This window comes from Otolemur garnettii, unplaced genomic scaffold (genome assembly GCF_000181295.1).
Source record: "Otolemur garnettii isolate 467f Iridium unplaced genomic scaffold, OtoGar3 scaffold00090, whole genome shotgun sequence".
Lineage (NCBI taxonomy): Eukaryota > Metazoa > Chordata > Mammalia > Primates > Galagidae > Otolemur > Otolemur garnettii.
This window is the reverse complement of record NW_003852485.1, coordinates 349,453-371,287: the sequence shown is the minus strand read 5'-3', so window position 1 is coordinate 371,287 and position 21,835 is coordinate 349,453. Positions and strand designations below refer to the sequence as shown.

General features: G+C 36.6%; 1 protein-coding gene across 4 annotated transcripts in view; it reads right to left on the bottom strand.

Moving 5' to 3' along the window:
* The window catches only part of TANK (TRAF family member associated NFKB activator), a 93,453-nt gene that overhangs the window by 48,579 nt on the left and 23,039 nt on the right, over positions 1–21,835 (bottom strand). For all 4 annotated transcript variants that reach the window (XM_023516339.1, XM_023516336.1, XM_023516338.1 and 1 more), the window contains exon 2: positions 5,784–5,931. In XM_023516339.1, the coding sequence (XP_023372107.1) occupies positions 5,784–5,882 (99 nt within the window). In that variant the 5' untranslated portion in view covers positions 5,883–5,931. The remainder of the gene's footprint in view (positions 1–5,783; positions 5,932–21,835) is intronic.

Here is a 21,835-nt window from a genome sequence, read left to right as displayed (position 1 = left end):
CACAGTAACAAAGTTATTGGGAAAACAGGACTACTACACCAAAGATGTTAGCAAATGTACACAATTCTGACAGAAAGAGCCATGATCATGGAATGGTTTTCTTTGGGAAACAATTCTAATAAAAAACATGGGAATAGAAGTAATTTAAAATGTTCAAGACAATAAATTCCAGACTGGGACTCTATATTGCCATTTAGAATATTTTGTATCATTAGATATAAAAACTAACTCCCCATCTATGGAATGTTAAGCTCATACTCAAGACAGTCAAAGTCTCCCATAATTCAACATCTTACACTGCATCTCAGGGGCGGGCCAGGCATGCCGAGAGCCTTTGCAAAGCTGTGCTGCCTGGCCACTGCCTGAGCTGCTAAGACCAGCGGCTGGGCGGTGGGAGAACTGGATGGAATTCAGCATTGATATTTCAACAATATTAATTCTAAGGGCTGGGTGTGGTGGCTCACACCTGTAATCCTAGCACTCTGGGAGGCCTAGATGCGTGGACTGCTTGAGCTCATTGAGTTCCAGACCAGCCTGAACAAAAGTGAGAACCCATCTCCACTAAATACTAAACCCATCTCCAGAAAAACTGAGGCAAGAGAATGGCTTGAGCCCAAGTTGGAGGCTTCTGTGAAGTATGATGCCACAGTACTCTACTCAGGGCGACAGCTTTGTCTCAAAAAAAAAAATTAATTCTTCAATCCATAAGAACGGAATATCTTTCCATTTGTGTGTATGTCTTCAATTTCTTTCATCAGTGTTTTCCTGTTTTAACCCCACCAGGAATTAAAATATATCATCTCATTGCCTCTGGCCTATCAGACTTTTGCAAAGAAATCTACTGATAGTCCTTTTGGGGACAGCACATAACAACTTACCTTTTTCTTACTGCTTTTTAGAGTCTTTGTCTTTTTTTTTTCTTTTTTTTTACTTTGAGATGGAGTCTCACCCTGTTGCCCCAGGCTACAGTTTTTTGACAATTGTACTACTATAATGTGTACCGGTAGTGTGGGTCTCTTTGGGTTTCTCATATTTGAAGTTCATTTAGCTATTTGGATTTGTGTGTCCATGTTGTTCCCAAATTGGGAAGTTTCCAGTCAATATTTTTTCAAATAATCTCTCTGACCTTTTCTCTTTCTTTTCTCCATCTGAGACTCTCATAATGCACATACTGTTCCATTTGATGGCATGCCTAAAATCTCCTAGGTTCTCTTTTCTTCATTCTCTTTTTTGTTAGCTTCTCAGATTTCATATTTTCAAATTACTTGTCTTCAAGTTCACTGATTCTTTCTTCTATTTGAGTTGCTGCTGAACCCCTCTTCCTGCTACCACCACCTATAAGCTTATTTCCATTTGTGGTTATTTTTTTCTCTTACTCTCTTACTTTCTGAGAGGAATAGGTGGTTCTTAAGTTATTCACAGTCAATTCTTTAACCTATGACTGAACCTTCAGAGGTCAACTGACTGGCTTTCTTTTCTTCCTCTTATTCACCCTTCCTTTGTCCTTTAACTTTAAATATTTGAGCATCTAACTATGTATATGCTAGGTAGTGGGATCATAATAGTCCCCAAGACAAGGCCCCAGTCCTCACAGAAGCTTACATTTTTATTCAGGAGACAAATTATTTAGGATAGTCAGGAAGATCGTCTTTGAGGTGGTAGCTGAGTAGAAACCTGAAAGCAATAAGGAAGGAAAGAAACTATGGAAATATCCAAAGGAGAACAATCCAGGAAAATGGGGTAGTAAATGCAAAGGTCCTGAGACCCAGGCATTTATTTGAGAAACAGCAATAAACCCATGTGGTAAGAAGGCTGTGAGGAAATGGAGTGGTAGAGGAAGAAGATGGAATGTCTAGCAAAGGCCAGGGCCCAGTGCTAGTAGGACACAGTAGGGCCTTGGCTTTTTAAAAATAGAAATCACTAGTCAAACTTTTTGGCTACATGGTTTATATTGTCTTTACTTCTTTATTCCCCATTTCTCTACTGCAGTCTTCCCTCTCCAGTCCACTTAACTGTCCTCAAGAATGTAAATGACCTCCATATAGTCAAACCCAATGTCTATGCATTTGTCATCTTACTACATTTCTTGGATATTTATATTGCTAACTACTGCATCTTTCTTGAAATTTTTTTCTAATGATTTTATGATATCATTTTCTTTTTCTCTAATTTGTTTCCTACCTCTTAAAACACTTTATATTAGTCTCCTTAATGGTTCCCATTCTCTATGTCTATTCTTTAAAATATTGGTATTCTTCAAGTTTCTCTTCCCATGCCTCTTAACTGCTTAATCTATGTTCTGAATCTCTAGGGGTCAACTGCTTAGCTTTCTTCCCTTTCCCCTCCCCCACTTCAGTCCTTCAACTATTCTTTCAACCTATATATTCTAACTGGGAAATGTTATCCACATATAAGGCTATAATAAACTTTATTATTATAATCTCAGTAATATCAAATTCAGACCTCTTTCTAGGATTCCAGGTCCATTATTTACAACCATCCATTGTACATTTTCACTTGTATGCCCCACAGATAACTAAAATATTAATTGAAACTTAATTACATATCTTATTTCCCCATCCCCAAATCTACACCTTCTTATCCATCCTTGGTTTCAGTCACTAGCACCCATCATCAATTCAGTCATCTATTCTAGATACTGGGTATCATCTTAGAATCTATTCTATCATCTTCATATGTGGCCTGCATTCAGATGCCACCTGTTTTCCATTTTATATCTCCTAAATAAACCTTAGATCTCTTCCCCAATTCACCCCTCATTTTCATTGCTCAAAATGATTGCCATTCACTTTTTAAACACTGGGATATGAATATATATGCATATATTTAATATATATATGTACATTTTTGTGTATCAATTACATAATGTGTTAATACAAACATTAAAATGCATAAAGTACAATTGGATTATTACTACATTTTTGCTCTTAGGACACTGCTTAGCATGAAACAGGTTCTTAGTATACATTTATTTATTGAGCTGAATTTTACATTGTTCTGTATCCTATCTATCTCTATCCCTCTATCCTGTTGTCAGGCAGACTTAAATCCTTAAGCATATTTCCATCAGTAACTTTTGATTAAGAATATAGTGTACACTACTAAATCATGCTCATCATGATCAGCCCATAAATCCACTTCTATAGTTTCTTTTTCTGCAATGCTCTTGTCATTCTTTTTTTTTTTTTTGAGAAAGAGCCTCAAGCTGTTGCCCTGGGTAGAGGGCCATGGCATTATAACTCACAGCAACCTCCAACTCTAGGGCTCAAGCAAACCTCTTGCCTTAGTTTTTCCATTTTTAGTAGAGATGGGGTCTCACTCTTGCTCAGGTTTGGTCTTGAACTCGTCAGCTCAAGCAATCCACCTGCCTCAAACTGTCAGAGTGCTAGGATTACAGGTGTGAGCCCCTGATCATTCTTTTTGAAGCGACAGTATCACCTCATGGTACATACAATATACTCCATGTTCATTCACTTCTGAGTTTCTTATATAGTGCTCCCCTGCTTGCAGGACCCTTTCCCCCCAGTTTATTAAATTCTTCCTAATCCCAAGCGTTGACTCATATGGAGTTCATATCTTGATCCTCACAGACTGAGTTAGGTGCCTCTTGTCCATGTTCATATATTGTCCTGCACTGCACAGTGACTAAGAAGTACTTAATCAGATCATGAAACTGATCTTTTCTTTTTTAATTATATCATAAAATATTATTATTTATTTGAACTTTTAAAAGTTCCTTAAAGGCATAAATGATGTTTTATTTATTTCAGTATTCTCAAAACTTCACCAAGAGCCCGGTACATAGTAGACACTCAATTAATCTTTCTTAAATAAATCAGAATCTTTTAAATTTAATTCTTATACATAAGAAAGAATATAGAGCATACATTATTTTCTTCATGCATTCTTGAGTACCTAACAAACATCAACTTTGAAAAAATAAATATTAAAAAAAATTTCCCTTTCCCTTTTCCTTCTTGGAATATACACTTAATATCAACAAAAGCTTCTTCCATGGCAGGAAAGGACTTAAATAATCAGCATCTTCAGTTGCTTACCATTGGCCAGTACAACAAGAGTAGGAGTTAAGAGGAATTCCTATTACCATCAAGTTCTAAGAATATCTCAAGACTTCCTAACTTTCCTAGAACAAATATAGATAGGGTTCTCAAAGTTTCTCTCTAGAACTTAATGACTAAATAAAGATTAAAGCTGGGAGTTTAGTTTTTTACTGAAGTGATTATGTTATAAACCTGAACTGGAAAAAAATCTAAATTCTAAACTTCAATTTAATAATTTTAGAAAGTCCTCTGTCATATTATACACCTCTTGCTCCTATCCACCCCCATGAAGACTTACAGTCTGTAAGTCTATTTATATGTACAATGGAGTATTCTTTTGGTAAATTAAGAGGAGACTCACAAAGAATAATGATGGTTTTTGAGGAAAAGCAGGGAGATATGCATGACAGCTGGTTGTATAGATTCGTCAATTAGAAAGAAGGAAGTTTTGCACAGCTCCTATGTTTATGGAAGAAACTTCATGGTTAGCATATTTCTTAGACTTCAGAATTCCATAGGCTAGTAAAAAGAAAAAAATTTTTAAATGGAAAATCAGTGAATAGCCCCTACTTTTTTCCTGTATGGGAAAAATTTAACATAGACTGTTATCTTTAGAAAGGTCTACTTGCAAGATGTGCCCTTGCTTGGCAGCAGGACCTTGGCTTTTAAAAACCAACTCATGCCATAAACCTGAACTGGAAAAAAAAAGTAATAAGGTTGTGACTGCTGTTCCAGCTTTCTTAGACTACATAATGAGATTTATGATAAGCACCTTTCCTTCTGATAGTATGGAATTATGGTTGACAAAGGGTGTCTATGTGATTGGCCCTCAATTAAAAAAAAATCCTAAATTATAAATCTCAAATGGAGTTCCCTATCTTGTGCAGATGCGAATGAAGTTTTGAAGCTGGAGAAACGGTACACAGGAAGACTGAGTATGGATTCCTTTACACTCTTCCTGATGTCTATTTCCATTAATAATGTGACTATGTACCTTTATCGTGTAGCTATAATAAATCTTAGCTATGAGTATTACTGTTTGCTGAGTCCTATGAGTTCTTCTGGAGAATACCAGAATGTGTGGGTGGAACTGAGGACCTCTGAAACAATACTAGGTAATATTAAATAAGGATGCAAATAACCCTAGCATCATCAATTCACAAAAGTGTATGTTAATAAAATTCTGCCCTTTGATCATATGGAAACATGGAACATAGTAGAATAGAAGGCAGAATTTTAAATGGAATAAATTTAGTATTATGGGAAGTTTATTACATTAGCTTTATTTTTCTCCTTTTGCTGCAGATCAGTAAAAACCTCATCATGGACCATTAACAGAAATGTGCCTAGGAACTACTAGGTTAAGTAATTTTTGCCTGGATATACCTTTCCTCCAATTTACTTTCTTCAGAAGCTAAAAGTACTAAAAGAAATGTTATATGTATAGGGATAATTTTAGTCAGTCATTAAAGATGCTACTGAAATGGTCTATTTTTAACTGTCATAAAGAGCAGAAGACTATTATAAATTAATTGAAAAGACAACAAATAAAAATATCAAATTTCATCCATTAACATCCCTGTTTTAGTATTTACAATTCTTCAAGCCAGGTTCTAAGAATATAACATTTTCAGTGGTAAAAGTCCCTAAAATTCCATTTACCAGGATAAAGAATAACTTTGAAACCATTGAACCACACACCTTTTGCTGTAGTTCTTTCACTGCAGAATCTCTATCCATGCATGCCTGTCGGAAGGCTTCGTATGCTTTATTGAGTTGCTCACCAATGTTTTTATCCATTCCTCTTCGTCCTGTAGCATTACTATAAAGGATGCAGTAAATAACAGGTCTGGAAAATAATCGAAACAATTTAGGTAGTTATTAAGTTAAATAAATCTCATTTTTAAAATGCACCCTAAAGACAGCTGTATAAGATTTATCACAAACATTACAGCACCAAGTACTATAAAAGTTTATTACAGGGCCAGGCATAGTGGCTCAGGCCTGTAATCTAGTACTCTGGGAGGCCAAAGCAGAAGCATTGCTTGAGCTCAGTTCAAGACCAGCCTCAACAAGAGACTCTGTCTCAAAAAAGAAAAGAAAAATTGATGCACTGTAATTGTGTGTGCCTGCAGTCCCAGCTATTCTCAGGAGACTGAGTCGGGAGGATCACTTGAGCTCAGGAGTTTGAGGTTGCAGTGAGCTGTGATGACATCAATGTACTCTAGCCAGGGTGACAGAGTCAGACTCCCCTCCTCCCTCCCCCAAAAAGGTTTATTATAAAGGCATAAAACGTTCATGTAAAACCCTGACAAGAAATATTATGATACCTTAGCTTCTATAATTTTAAAATATTCTTTACTTATGTACAAGGAGAAAGTAGGCTGCTGTTCAAAAACATGGTACTTTGAGAATAGTAATCTATAAATGTAACCTAAAAATGGAGAAATATAAAAGGCCATTTTATTATTAATATTTCATTACAGAACAGGATTGGTGATGTAGGAAGGAATTTCTTTTTACTAAATGGATTCTCACTTCCCCTTAAACAAGGTAAGTTCTTGCTACAGTGAAATTAGAGCAAAATTAAATGGATAATAAACGTTTGTGGATGGAGTTCGCACTGCTGTTATCACAGAGCAATTAAAATGTGTGAAAATGCTCTTCTTTTAGCACAAAATCTAAGGAGAGCTGCTAGTAGAGTGTACATTAAAAAAGAAAAATCACATCCTTTCAGTCCTACCTCCACTACCTATAAGTGTTCCAACTTCCCTGCTGTTTCTGAATACAGGTCATTTGCTCAGTGTAGATAATCTGATTTTCTCATCTCAGTTTGCAAAACATCTCCAACAACATTCCTTGGCCCCAAGCAGATGGTTAACTAATGATTCTGATTCTTTGTGTCCAGCTGTAAACACTGTAACACAAGACCTTTTTCTTAATCCTCTAAAAGCGAAAGAACAAAGTTCTCTGTTATTTATAGGAGTATCAAGTTATTTCATTTTTCTGGAAATCTTTCATAGTAACAGTCTCTAATCTGTCATAGCCTCTTTCAATTGATCTGTGGCCACACACGTGTTGTGTATGTGTGTATGTGTGTGTGTTTTTAACATTTTTAGCATATTCAATTGAGATATAATTCATACAACATAATATCCACTAATTTTAAAGTATACACTTAAGCACTTTTTTAGAATATTTATTATGTCATGCAACTTTCACCATTACCTAATTCTTGAACATTTTTATCCCCCTACAAAACTCTGTACCTATTAAAAGTAAATTTTAATTCTCCTCTTCCTCCATCTCCTGGTAACCACTAATCTATTTTCTGTCTCTATGGATTTGCATATTTCACATAAAAGGAATCATACAATATATGGTTTTTGTGTCTGGCTTCTTTCATACAGCATAACTTTTGAGGTTCATCCCTGTTGTAGCATGTACCTGTACTCCCTTTTTATGGCTGAGTAATATTCCACTGTATGGATATATAACATATTGTTTACCCATTCCTCAGTGGATAGACATTGGAGTTGTTTTTAATTTTTGGCTATTATGAATAAAGCTACTGTGAACATTTGTATACATATTTTTGGGTGAGCATATGTTTTCAATTCTCTCAGATACATGCCTAAAAATGGAACTGCTGAGTCAGATGGCAATTCTATGTATGTATAACTCTTTTGATGAATTACCAAATTGTTTCCACAGAACCTGTGCCATTTTACATTTCCACCACCAATGTATAGGGTTCCAATTTCTCCTCATCCTAGCCAACACGTCTTACAGTCCATTTTTTAATTTAAGCCATCCCAGTGAATGTGACATAGGTAGTAACCTATCATGATTTGCTTTGCATTCTCCTCATAACTAATGATGTCAAGCATCCTTCCCTATGTGCTTTTTGGGTATTTATATGTCTCTGGAGAGATGTCTATTTAAATTATTTGTCAGCTTTTTAAATTGGGTTGTCTTGCTAAGTTGTAAGAGTTTTTTGTATTTTTCTAGAAACTAAGCTCTTCTCAGCTACATGATTTAAAATTATTTGCTCTCATTCTGTAGTGAAATTACACTTGTTTTTTCACTTTCTTGTGTTCTTTAATATACAATGTTTTAAAATTTGATGAAATCCAGTGTACCAATCTTTTCCTTTTGTTGCTTGCGCTTTTGGTGCCATATCTAAGAAACTGTTGCCTAAAGGCCATGCCATTCCTTCTCAGAATTTTATAATTTTAGCATTTACATTTAGGTCTTTGATTCATATTGAGTTAATTTTGAATATGTTAAAAGGTAGGGATCCAGATTCATTCTTTGGCATGAGTCTATCCAATTGCCCAGGAACCCATTTGTTGAAAGGGCTCTTCTTTTCCTATTGAATGGCCCTGGAACCCTAACCAAAAATCAACTGACCATAAATCACAATGCTCTTTTAAATATCCATATACAAGTAATTTAATCCCAGCAGCCAACGTCTCTCGTTTTAAGATACTAAATACCCCCCCAAAGTCATTTATCAAACTTAACATAAACAATTCCCAGTTTTATTAGGAGCATTATAATTACTTTGTGAAGAACTAAAAGAATAGTAATTCTTTATGTATCCCACTTAGGAAGTTAGTTTCTACTGCTACCAATAGATGAAAAATATGAAATCCTATAGGAGTAATTAATGTTGCTAGAATCTCTGCCTAACCATAGACACTGTGGAAACATAAGCAATCAGTATAAGTATGAAATGTCACTTAGAGTACTTTATTTATTTAGATACCGTCTCATTCAAAAAGTATTTAAAGCCACTTACAAAAAATATGAGATTAAAAATAAGTAAAGGTGAGAAGAAAAATATGTGTAGGTGGTCACAGAGACTATTTATATTGTAATATATTAATGCATAAATTAGAGGCATTAGTAGCTAAGTGACTAAATTATCTATCACTGCCTTAAAAAGCTGCATGTCATGACAAATTATTGATGTAAACCACACCTGTAATTTTAAAATGTGGGACAAATAAGAGCCTTGAATGGGGACTCCATCTAGTTTCTTGCTTTGTTTTATCACTGATGAAACCTTAGGTAAGCACCACTAAATCTTCTGGAACCAATTACCTTCCTTCCAATATAAAAAAAATGTTTGCACTTAATTTCTAGGAAACTTCCTTGCCCTACAGTTCTTGAGTCTGAGTTAAAAATGTGTATCTTTGCCATCAAAAGGTACATTCTTGTTTTTAAAAATGCAAAACTAGTTTCATCATATGCAAGTAAATCAGTGGCGACATTAGATCATTCAGGTCCTTGAATTAGATCATACAAATGTCACTAAGGGGAGCTACTGAGTAAATTCCACATGGATGCATCCTATTGCCTGAAATACGAATGGATGCTGAAAGTTCCAGGTTGATACAAAAATCAGTAAATGAAACATTTAATTCCTATCTCTAAATCAAGAAGAGAATTGGGTATTAGAGCAGCAACAATGACTGGAGAAAAAGGAAATTAAATTAAGACAAATAACTGAACAGATTTAAAATATTAACACCCTAAACTTTAAAGCCACTTGTTCCTTCTTTTCTTTAGCATTTTTCAAGTGTAAAATTAATTTAAAAGACAGCCAATTTCAATTACATTTTGGTATACCTTCTGCAAAATTTGCCAGACTCCAGTGGAGTGCTTTATATTTATAGTAAACATGCTCAAACTCAACTCTCATGGCCAGTTTCATTCCCCAAAGCCGAGAGTTTCAAACTATAGCAATTCTGGCCTTGGAAACACTCTTCCAGTTAGGGTTTCATTTTATTTTTAGATTTTGTTTGCTGGTTTCTTTCAACTTCAAGAAAACATCCTGAAACACCAGAATGTAGCAGGACTAGCTAAATGCAGATTACTCCCTTCCTTTCCCTCTAGTCTTTCTGAAGCCTGGGTACTCCCTCCTCCGCCCACCTGGTCCCTCTGACAGTAATTCCTTTTTTCCTACCCAGACTGGGTGGTTTAGATGAGAAGGCAGAATGGGAAGCCAGCAGGTTTTTGTCCCACCTCTCTAGTCCAGTCAGCGCCTGCTATGTGCCTGTCCAGAAAGAAGCACCAAGAAAATCCCTGGGCAGCAGGCTGCCTCCTCTTTCATTGCTCCCTTGGTTCAATAACAAAACTATCCTGAGGTAGGAGAGGCAGGACCAGCAAGGGAGATGATTTCCCAGTCCTAACAACGGTTTGTCGACTGCTACACATATAAAATATATCCTATTACTATTCAATTCAATTAGAAAAAAAAAATTGCTTGCATACTACACGTAAGATGAAGCAAGGGATTCAGAGGTAATACTGAAAACTTAAAGTGAATTCTTTTTTTACAAGTATTTTCACCAATTTTTCATTTCCTGTTATGTATTCCTGTTAATATTCCCATTTGACTCTCACAGTTCAGAAGCCATTACAGTTTACTTACAGCTACACAGCTGTTACAAACTAGACTCAATGTTTAAAATTCTTAGTTCAAGGATGATTAATTAAAGTCAGTTGCAAAGTATTCTACCAGGGTGCCAAGGCCAATATGCTCATTCAATAAAATTTATACTGAATATCATATTCAGTGGGCACCACTAATGCAATGACAACAAAATAGACCGAAATCTATCCTCATGAAGCTACCATTAGCTGTAATTTGAAGCATAAACTAGATGAGCACCCTAAGATATCCAAAAGGCTATAGTTTGGAGAAGAAATCAGCCACCCTATTTATGAAGTTTAGAAAAGCTTTGGTAGGTAGGGGGTGGGTTGTTTTTGGTTTTTTTTTTTTAGGAGGTATTTGAAGTATGGGAAAGAATGATCTCACCCATTCCTTTTATTTATCAAGTAGCAGCCATCCTTTCTGAAACAGGTTTCCCACTGCAATGAATATGTTTTTAATGTTAGATAATATCCATTCTTCATTAAAACAGGCCAGAATTATATTCATTTTTTTATCCATTGTTCAGTGTGATTTTCCTGATCAGGACAACCCTGCAAACCTTAGACAATTCTTACATATAACAATGATGGTTACTATAAAAATGATTAATTAGGCTAGAGCTTTTCCCATGCTGCTTGAAAACAAGTAGGGGTGGAACTGAAATAAACCACAAGTTTCATGGCTCAATTTTCTTTGTTTTTAAAATGACATGGTTGGATGATATAATCTTGTTCAATTTTAGGATTATATAGTATCACCAAACAAATACACAGTAAAGAAGCTTTGGCTCAGCAAATAGGATGACTTATTTTTTTATAAGTGATTTTGTAGCTATAGAAGTAGTTATTTTGCTTTAATTTATATCATAAGTTAGGGCTTAGTTAGAAAGTAGTTGATACGGTATTTCATTTCACAAATAGTGCAAAACAAAGAATAAAGTAACATGGAGTGTCATAGAAAGAGATGATATACTGTAAAAAATCTGTCATATGAGAATATGTGATTATAATACAGAGAGAATTACTGTGACTTTATTCAACAACATTTATGTATTCCCTTTTAAATATTTTATTATGCAGGGTAAAAAAAATAGTACAAACTTTAAATTCAGAAAGTAGATCTGCAATTTTCAAGCCAAAGCCATTCATTCACTTTGCTTCTCTGAACATCAATAAGTTTTCACACTGTAGTTTGTAGGGTTATTATGAAGATTAAGTAAGACCATATTTATAGCAAATATGTCATTTATTCCTGAATATCTATTTACCTGTTCTCTTACAGTACAAGTACTCCTGGTTTTCATGTGACTAAGTCTGGTCATTGGCAAATGGGTATAACTTTCTAAGTTCTTACTTTCACCTTTTCCCTCTCTCAGCTGGATAACACGTGATGGTAAGCCATCTAGAACACTCTGGTGAAGAAAACACTTTAGGGATGAGTAAACAGTAAGAATGAAGAAGCCTACATCCCTGACATTGTAGAACTGCCAGATCAGCTCTGGATCTCTCTTGCTCGCTCGCTCTCTTCTTTTTGTTGATAAGGCAGCCTGAGTGAGGCTCAAACCCACTGCCCCTGGTGTGCAGTGTGCAGGGCCAGTGCTCTAACCACTAAGCTATAGCACCCAGCCAGCTCTGGACATCTTATACTTTGAATTGTTATATTCAAGAGAAGCACAATTTTTGTGTTTTTCAACCATTGCTTTGTGTATATCTGAAGGAGAGGCTGAGTTGTATCTTGATTCACACAACATGCAAGACTGGTTCATGGTGAACACATAGTAGGAGCTCCTTTTCTCTCTGAGAGAGAGATAGTCATTGTCTTTGCCTTTGTTTCCAATTAGAGCTTATAATTCAAGGAGACAGACACACAGGAAAACAATCTAAAATGTCAATTACAAATGTGTAAAAATGGTATGAGCATACGCAGTATCTCAGTAGGGGTCTGGGTAGCACAGGTATGATCATTTGAAGGACCTCACTCTATGATTAACTAGAGATTTGTGCATTTCACTGTAAGTTTTACCTCAGAAGAAGACAAAAAGAACTGCTAAGCATAAGGTTATAAACAAGATAAAGGTTTAATACGAGAAATAATTAAAATGAGAGGTACTTTGGAAGGCTTCACAGAGGGTCTGACACTAAAACTGGATCCTGAGAGATAAGAAGGGTTTCAACAAGCAGAGAATAAAAGGGGAAAGAACATTCATTCTGAAAAGAACAGAGGCACTGAGCAGGCACTACTACGGTGCCTTTAGTAACTGGGATTAGCGTTCTGTTTACACAAATCTAGCATGTACACGGAGGATAGAGAAGTGAAGGTGTCATGACAGGCTACAATCAAGGTTACCATGTATGTACTGCACTGAAAAATCTCTAGGGGACACATCCATGACTGGACTAGCACCTGTTCGAGCTGTAGAGTGCACTAACTGCACAAACCATACTCAGTAGACTCAGGAGACCTTGAATGTCACTCTAAGAAATTGTGCTATAACCTACTGACATTAAGGGGTAATGGAGGGTTTTCAAGCAGGAGAGGAATATGTTTTAGAAAGGTAGAATAGATGCCAGCATGGAATACAAACTAGTGAGGGAGACAAAGTGAAGATATCCCATAGGAAACCACTGCTGTATTTCTGGTAAGAGAGGAGGGCTGAACTAGAGCAGGGGAAATGAAAGATGAGTGGATTTAAGAGACATTTCAAAAGCAAAATTAGCAGGATTTGGTGGTCAACTGGATCTGCCTAATACGCAAACAAGGCAGCATTCAGATACCTGTGATTCTAAATCAGTTGCCCTGAAATGGTACCTTGGAATCTACATTTTAATTAGCAAAGCCCTCAGGTGATTATGTTGTAGACAGTTCACCACCCATATTTTTCAAAACACTACCAGGCATCCTCAAACTGTGGCCCACCGAGGACATTTATCCAGCCCGCCAGTGTTTTTGCTGCCACTGCCTGTCCTGCTTAGCAGCCGACTCACCCGGGGCGGCAGTCAGGCCCTCCAACGGTCTGAGGGACAGTGAACTGGCCCCCTGTTTAAAAAGTTTGAGGACCCCTGCTGACTAGGCAGACTGTGGTGATAGCCAGACAAAAAGAAACAGAGGGGGAAAAAAAGTTTTGGTGGTGGTGGGAGGCAAAAACACTGAATTGAATTTTTGACAACAGTCCTAGAAGAGATTATCATTAATAATGAAGAAAACCATTTGAAAGACAATCTCTATGAAAAGAGTGAAATTTCAGGAGACATAAAGAGAACCTTTCTACAAAAAAGCTAATTCTCTTTTAATAAGTTTAAAATTGCTCAGCAGCCATTTAGCCTTGAGAATATTACTGATGATAACTAGGAACAGGCAAGAGCCTACATAATTATAAAGTTCTACTCTGTGTTCTTAACCACTGGCACAGGACTCTACAGCTTTTCATACTTCTGCTTTTAATTTCCCTGAGGACATACAGAGGCTGTTGGGCAAATGTTTGCACAAGTCACAACTTGTTTTATTAGAAGTAATTGTGGGAACTCCAGTGAGAAAATAAATAAGGTTTCAGAGATTTCCAGATCTCGATTTCTAATCATTCCCAAGATGTTTAGAATGTGACTCTAAATGTCTAAGTTTAAAAACAGGCCCAGTATTTTTACACCACACAACATACTCTCTTCCTTTGAATAGTCCTAAGGACCTCAAAACCCCTGAGTAGCCCAACAAACTAAACTTTCAAACCCACATCTGTGCTAAAATTATCCAACTTTCTATCACTTTCAGGGTTACACCAGTTTTTCCTCAAATGTGAATGTTAAGACCTAATAAATCTTTACCATCATACTGGTGGGGGAAGCAAGAGCTGATTAAAAACTTTGATTTTCTATTAATACCACTTCCTTTTGTCTCTGGGAAAAAAATTAAAAGATGCTATAAAATAAAGATTCCAAACTTAACTTTTAACTACACTACATTGTGTGTAAAATTTATTAATTTCTCTACTAAGAAAACTTCTATATTAAAGCCAATCAAAGATGAAAATCAGAGCTGCAGTGCGGAACACCTGTCTGGTCTAGACATACTTGGTGACTGGGGAGAGTAAACAAGTCATTTAACTATTTCATGGAGCTCAGTTCCCTCATCTGCCCCAGTTTAAAATATTTAAGGTAGAGTCACTTGTTTCCAACCTGTCAATAAATTACAATCATACAGCATGGTTTTAAAAGACATTAACAGACCCTGTCTAAGACTTCCTGGATTATAATTTTGTGTACAGGGTAGATGCTAGACAGATTTAAACTCACTGCCATAGGGTGTGGAGTCATGCCTGGAAAGCACTGTAAAACACATACAAATATGCAGCGAGGGAAAGGAATACACCTTCATGAAGTAGCCCTTATTTCCACAGTGATCTGCTTTTTGAATTGTTCTAAAAGGAGTGTCTAGAATGTAGAAGCAAAAATAGCAGTTGCTAAGGCAGGAGACTTTCTCTAAAACTAGATATTTTGATACTTTGGTATATGGCCTGGGGCAACAGTACTTTATTAATCTTGGTTTTATAAAATTTTTATAACTCATCAGCTTGCATGACAAAAGTTTTCTCTGTTAATGGAATTTGTCCTAAAGTCCTTGATGGAGAAATTTGACTGTGACCACAGCCCTTTACTCACCAAGTAATAATAATCCTGATGTTTCCCCACCAATACTGTCATCACCCCATTCTATTAAATTTTCAAACTATCTGCAGATAGTTGAGAGAGGACACAGATAACAATGTATGCCTTCAGTACAAAGAGGCACACAGCTCTAGCCCAGAAGGCCAATCTTGGTCTTCTGTTTGAATGGCAAGCATCCCAGCAACGATGAAAATGGTTCCTATTTTGTCATGGGAAGCACTGAGGACATGAAGGAACTGACATCTATCTGCCAGGTGCTTTGCATAAACTACCTCATTTTTATCACTCTTCCTTCTGCTTCTCTCTTTACATCCCTCTATAGATGAAGAAAACTGACCTTCAGAAGGGTAAATAAAGTCACAGAACTAGATAGTTGAAGAATCAGATAAATATATTTCTGTCTGATGAAAAAGCACAATCTTTAGCTGTTTCCCTTTAATTTAGTCTTTAAATTTTTTTTTTTTTTTAGAGACAGAGTCTCACTTTACTGCCACAGGTAGAGTGCTGTAGCATCACAGCTCACAGCAACCTCCAAGTTCTGGGCTTAGGCGATTCTCTTGCCTCAGAGTAGCTGGGACTACAGGCACCTGCTACAATGCCTGGCTATTTTTTTGTTGCAGTTTGGCTGGGGCCACGTTGGCCACATTCAAACCCACTACCCTCGGTATATGGGGCCAGCACCCTACCCACTGAGCCAAAGGTGCCACCCAAGTCTTTAAAAATTTTTATCAGAACTGTCCATACCCATACCTTAAATGAGTTGAACGACTAACTCTATAAGACTTAATAAAAACAGTAACCCTCTGCTCTCTCCTCCCCTCCCCTTTTCCTGCTTCACCTTGGCAACAACTCTATAGGCTGACTTTTTTTTTTAAATGTATCTCTGTATGCCTATGCAAAATAAGGATTCAGCTTTTTAAACACCTCCTCCTTCCTATTTCCCTATCTTCCCAATACAGGTATATCCTGTTTTTGGTTAGATTCCCATTTTCCCAATACTGTTATATCCTGTTTTTGGTTAGATTAGCCCTCACCTTTTACTTTCTTATTATTATATAATGTTGAGTAATTATAACATTGCTGAGCCATATAATATACTAAAGCTGTGTTTCCTTTTCCGAAAAACTTTTTCCCTAAAAAAATTGTTTATTTCCTATTATCACTCATATAACTTTATCATCTTCTTATAGGAATGTCTCAGTGAGCTGACTTACTGACTTGGTTTCTATGCCTGATGAAAAGCAGGCATTTATCTTGTGACTTTCTTTCACCTCAAATTTGGTGATTCCCTTTGTTCATATCACTCTCTAGTTGAATCTCTCACTTTCAGTATCCCAAATCTTTTTTCTTATGTTACATCTCTGTTTAGTGAAGCACATCCTACAGCAGCTTCCTAAGAAAGTATTTGCGAAGTAAACATTTTTGAGACCTTGCATAACTGAATCTATCTTTACCCTCAGACTTAATAGTTTTAGGTTAAGAGTTCTAGATTGGAAGTAATTTTTCCTCAGAATTTTAAAAGCTTTGGTATGCTGTCTTCTACCTTCTGTTTTTGCTGAAGCCCACACCTATTTTGATTCCTTATCTTGTACTTAACCTATTTTCTTTCTCCCCCCTCTGGAAACTACTAGGATTTTTTTTTCTCTTTAACCCAGGATTCTGAAATTTCAGAACCATAATTTGTTATGGACTATTTATATCTGTTGCAGTAAGTATTTACAGTTCAAAATGGAAATTCATCCTTTGGTTATTGGAAATTTTCTTGAAATATTTTTTTGGCAATGTCTTTTCTCTTGTATTCCTGTCTGGGACTCCTATTATATGGATGTTGTATCTTCTGACCTAGTAGTCTAATTCTCTTTACTTCTCCTCCCCTTTTAAAATGAACTTCCCTCCTTATTTTATAGAGAAAGAAAATAAATTTATGTATGAGGAATATGAGCCCCCTTTAATTATCAGGCCTGGGGAGGGGAGTACATTGAAAAGTGATTGTGTGTGACAGTAGTCATGTCTCCCTCTCCCCTGTGAGCTAAATAATTACCTGTTGAATCCACTTGCTATGTGAGCTCTTGACTGACGTGAAGTAGCCATAAAATGCCATATGCTGGACACCATAACTCACATCCTGTGCAGCCAATCACTAACCAACTTTATTTCTATACACCAGTGGGATTTCCTGTCAAACAACTCAGTATCAGTCCACTCCTTATCCCGTTTTCCCTTTAAAAACCTGCTTATAACAAAAGCTGAATGGAGGCCTTTGAAGGCAACTTAGAAGTATGTTTTACACAGCAGTTCTCAACCTTGGCCCAAATAAACTCTCTATATTAATTTTGAAATTTCTTTCTTTAGGTTGACAATAGATAACATTATCTCAAGTCTGTTGTCTTTGGCAGCCAGTATTACCGACTTTCAAATGACAGTCAACCAGTCCTGGATAAAGAATGAGGTGGGTGGATTGCCTGAGCTCACAGGTTTGAGACCAGCCTGAGCCAGAGTGAGACCTCATCTCTAAAAACAGCCAGCATTGTGGCAGATGCCTGTAATCCAGCTACTTGGGTGGTTGAGACAAGAGAACCACTTAAGCCTAGGAGTTTGAGGTTGCTGTGAGCTGTGATGCCATGGGACTCCACCAAGGGTGACAAAGTGAGGCACTGTCTCAAAAAAAAGTAATAATCAATGGTAAAAATTTGATGCTTTTACAGTTCCACTGAGGCTGGGGGTGTGAGCCAAACAATGTTCCACCCTCCTATCACCTGTTCAGTAGAACAGCTGACCTCTGTTAGTTACATATATACTGGGATTCTAAGTTTGAAGAGAATCACACACTTTAAGGTAGGATTTCCACCAGCTCTACCCTGGGATAATTTGTAGTTCTTTACAAGGTCTATTTTTCTGTGGGTGGTAGAAACAAGCGTGGGTGATTGGGGAGGTGGAAAAGGCCCCTCTCTGCTGGGTTTCCCCTATTGCTAGCCTATTCTACTTCTGGGTAAATGTTTTGCCACAGTTCTCATTTGTGGTGAGAGACCAACACAAATGTAAAGCAGTTTCAGGATGGGGAAAGGAAATCACCTTGAGTAACTGCTACCCCTTCCACTCTGCCCTGGAAAAGAAAGCCACTACCCTTTCTCAACCCCTTGGATTATGAATAAGAGGAGTTCACATTTTGCTTCAGAAAAGTTGTTACTTTAGCAGACAAAGAGGTGAGTAAATGAATGAGAGATTCATATCGTCTTTTCTATATCTTTGCTGTATGCTTTCTTAACAACAGAAATCTTTAGGAGCAAAAAGGAAACAATCAATCACACAGTACATGCACATAAATAAGATGTCTTCTGTCTTGGATGGTTAAGGTAGACCTTTAATACACTTAAATACATTTAAAGAAAATGGAAGAGAACTGTCACTCCTAACATTTACTTATGATCACTTTTCTTTCTTTCTTTCTTTTTTTTTTTTTTGAGACATAGCCTCAAGCTATCCCCCTGGGTAGAGTGCCGTAACATCACAGTTCACAGCAACCTCCAACTCCTGGGCTCAAGCGAGTCTCCTGCCTCAGCCTCCCAAGCAGCTGGGACCACAGGTGCCCACCACAACGCATGGCTATTTTTTGGTTGCAGCCATCATTATTGTTTTGATGGGCCCAGGCTGGATTCTAACCCGCCACCTTAGGTGTATGTGGCTGGCACCTTAGCCACTTGAGCCACAGGCTCCGAGCCATGATCACTTTTCAATTTTAAGTTGTATAATATAAGCAACCAATGACAGCTCACATATCTATCCGTTTGTATTTCTATTCTCACTTTCCTATAACTTTGGTTATAGGTATACCCATAACCCATTGTACCACACTATTTCTTGGGTTCCATTCAGGCAGCTGATACAATAGACAGTTAAGTATCATAGCTCCAGCAGTGTCAGAATTTGAGTTTTGTATTTTTTCTCCATAGATTATCTGGTTAAATACAGCAGGATAACCAAGGTAGCACAATCGCACTGGTCAAACCCAAAGCTCCACAGTCAATGATCTCTATTTTGCTGGATGTTAGAACTCGGTGAAACTTTTTATGCAATCTTCTAAGAGTTAAGGTTTCACTGTAAAAATAAATCCAAGACCACACCCATGAATCTCAGTTTTGCCCCACTTCCTTTTTTTCTTCAGTAGTACTTCTCTCAGACTGTTTATCAAGAACTATGGATTCCACAGTACATCCAAACAGTATATAATATCAGAAGGGAAACTGTGCAGTTCATGTTTTGCCCCTCTGAGGTAAATAGATACATGGCATTGCTTAATTAGCTGTGCTTAGGCACGTGGATCTTTACAGCGTCTTTTCTCCTCTGAATAGGGGCCATGTTAGAATCTGGAGATGGGGAAGGAGGTATATACAATTTAAAATGGCTAATATTAAAATAATCATAAATCATATAAAACAGGGCTCTGCAGAATATTCAAGGATAAGGGAACTAAAGGAGAAAGTTTGTAATCAGTGTGGGGACTGTGTGGGAAGGAACACACATTACAATCTCCAAGGATTTGTGAGATTTTAATGTTTGTCATTTGTCATAAAGGAGACATGGATTTTAAAAGGCTGAGAAACATCAAAATTAAGGGAAAGGTACATTTCTAGTACAGAAACTCCAAATGTAAGAGGTCATGAAATTAAATTATAGTAAATGCCACATAATAAACAGTTATGAATAGTAAAACCATTTAAATATACCACAATAACAGGTGATTTGCTGACTGGTTCCAAAAAATTTTCTTCAATTTAAAATAATACACCCTTTATCTCCAAGAGATCTACGTCTCCACCTTCCGTCTATATAACAAGCCACTTTCTATGGCAAAGCTACCAGGTCGTGTTTGTTCTGCTGCTCAATAGAACAATTCTCCATAATTCATGCTACTGCAAGTATCTGAAGGACTCATAATTTCAATTTGCTAGGTGACAATCAAAATGGAACTCAGTTTTCTTTGTCCACTTAATTTCCAATTCCTTACTGCAATGACTTAAAAGATAGACTTTGACTTTTGTCTTCAACGTTAACAACCTATTTTCAGCAGAGCCTTCTTTTACTTGAAGAAAAAGTACTGATGGTGAGTAAAAGCAACTGCAGACCATTGGTACTCAAACTGCTTACTCTAAAACTTATTACTGACAATTTCCATCACAGAGCCAGGAAATTTTCCATAAGACAAATAATTACTATTATTTACTTCCCAAACTCTTTTCCTTAAAAAAACAAAAGTACCTTTAAAAATATTTTTCTTGGTTGCACAACAGTGTGAATACATTTAACATTTCTGAACCATACATTTAAAAGTGGTTAAGATGGTAAATTTTGTTATATTTTACGGCAACTTAAAAAATGTTTTTTAGACTAGGGATTGAAAAACAAGTACTACATAGGTCCCAGAGGCTTGTTTTCAGTGCATAGGGCCTATATTATCTGTTATAATCCCCCTCAATTTATTTATGATAATCAATTGTCAAATGTTGTATCTAGTTCAAAAGACTGCACACAAACTGACCACTCACCTATAAGGTAGTTGATTTCATATTGTTATCCCCTTCCTGAAGATAATATAGTCTTGGCTGTGAACTATAAAGAGATTCTTTATAACCTGTTCTAGATAATAACCTTTTCTTTCCCTTTATACATAATTTAAAGCCATGCAGCAAGCATAGGAGATAGCAGGTGGACAATGGCAGCCATAGCATAAATCCTACGGGAAACAGAAACTAAAACTTAGCTTGATATAAATGAACACAAATGAGTTGAAATTAAGCAGTAATACTTATGTTAGAAAACAAAAATGATAAAAGGTACTACGTATGAATAGCCAATAACTAATGCATTGTATCAGAATAGTGAAGTTTTATATCAACACGCTATTTTTATTTTCCATTTACTTTGGGGTAACAGATAAGGTTTAAAAGACATGTAGTCTTTCTTCTTCATAGGGCAAGCTCCCAATCATGTCAATAATTATTTTTGCTATAATAGTCCATACATGAAAATGCTCAAATATCCAAGCATTCACATAATACCTGCATCTTATTAACAATTATGAGTGTCTTGAGGTATCCTCCACAGTTTACAGATGGTACATTGCTAAATTATATTACCTAAGGTCATATTCTTGAAAATGATGAAAAAAGTTTGAAATAATTGCTGGGAGAATGGGGACCGAAGACCCCATTCTTGGCAAAGGAAAGCACCCCCAGAAAAAGAGGAAAACTAAAAAGTAAGCTGTATGAGTCAGAACAAAGAAAAGTCAGCTAGTTTACACTGAAGCTAGCCATTGCTAGCAAGCTTCTTGCCTTTTCTGAAATTCTAGCCCAGTGGTTCTCAACTTTCCTAATGTCTCCTAATGCCGCAACCCTTTAATACAGTTCCTCATGTTGTGGTGACCCCCAAACATAAAATTATTTTTGTTGCTACTTCGTAACTGTAATTTTGCTACTGTTATGAATTGTAATGTCTGATATCTGATATGCAGGATTTATTTTCATTGTTACAAAGGGGTCACCACCCACAGGTTGAGAACCACTGTTCTAGCCTGCTGGGTCTGTGAGCACACTGAGGAGAATAAGGGCTATAGAAGAGATTAACAAACTGTGGTATATGTACACCATGGAATA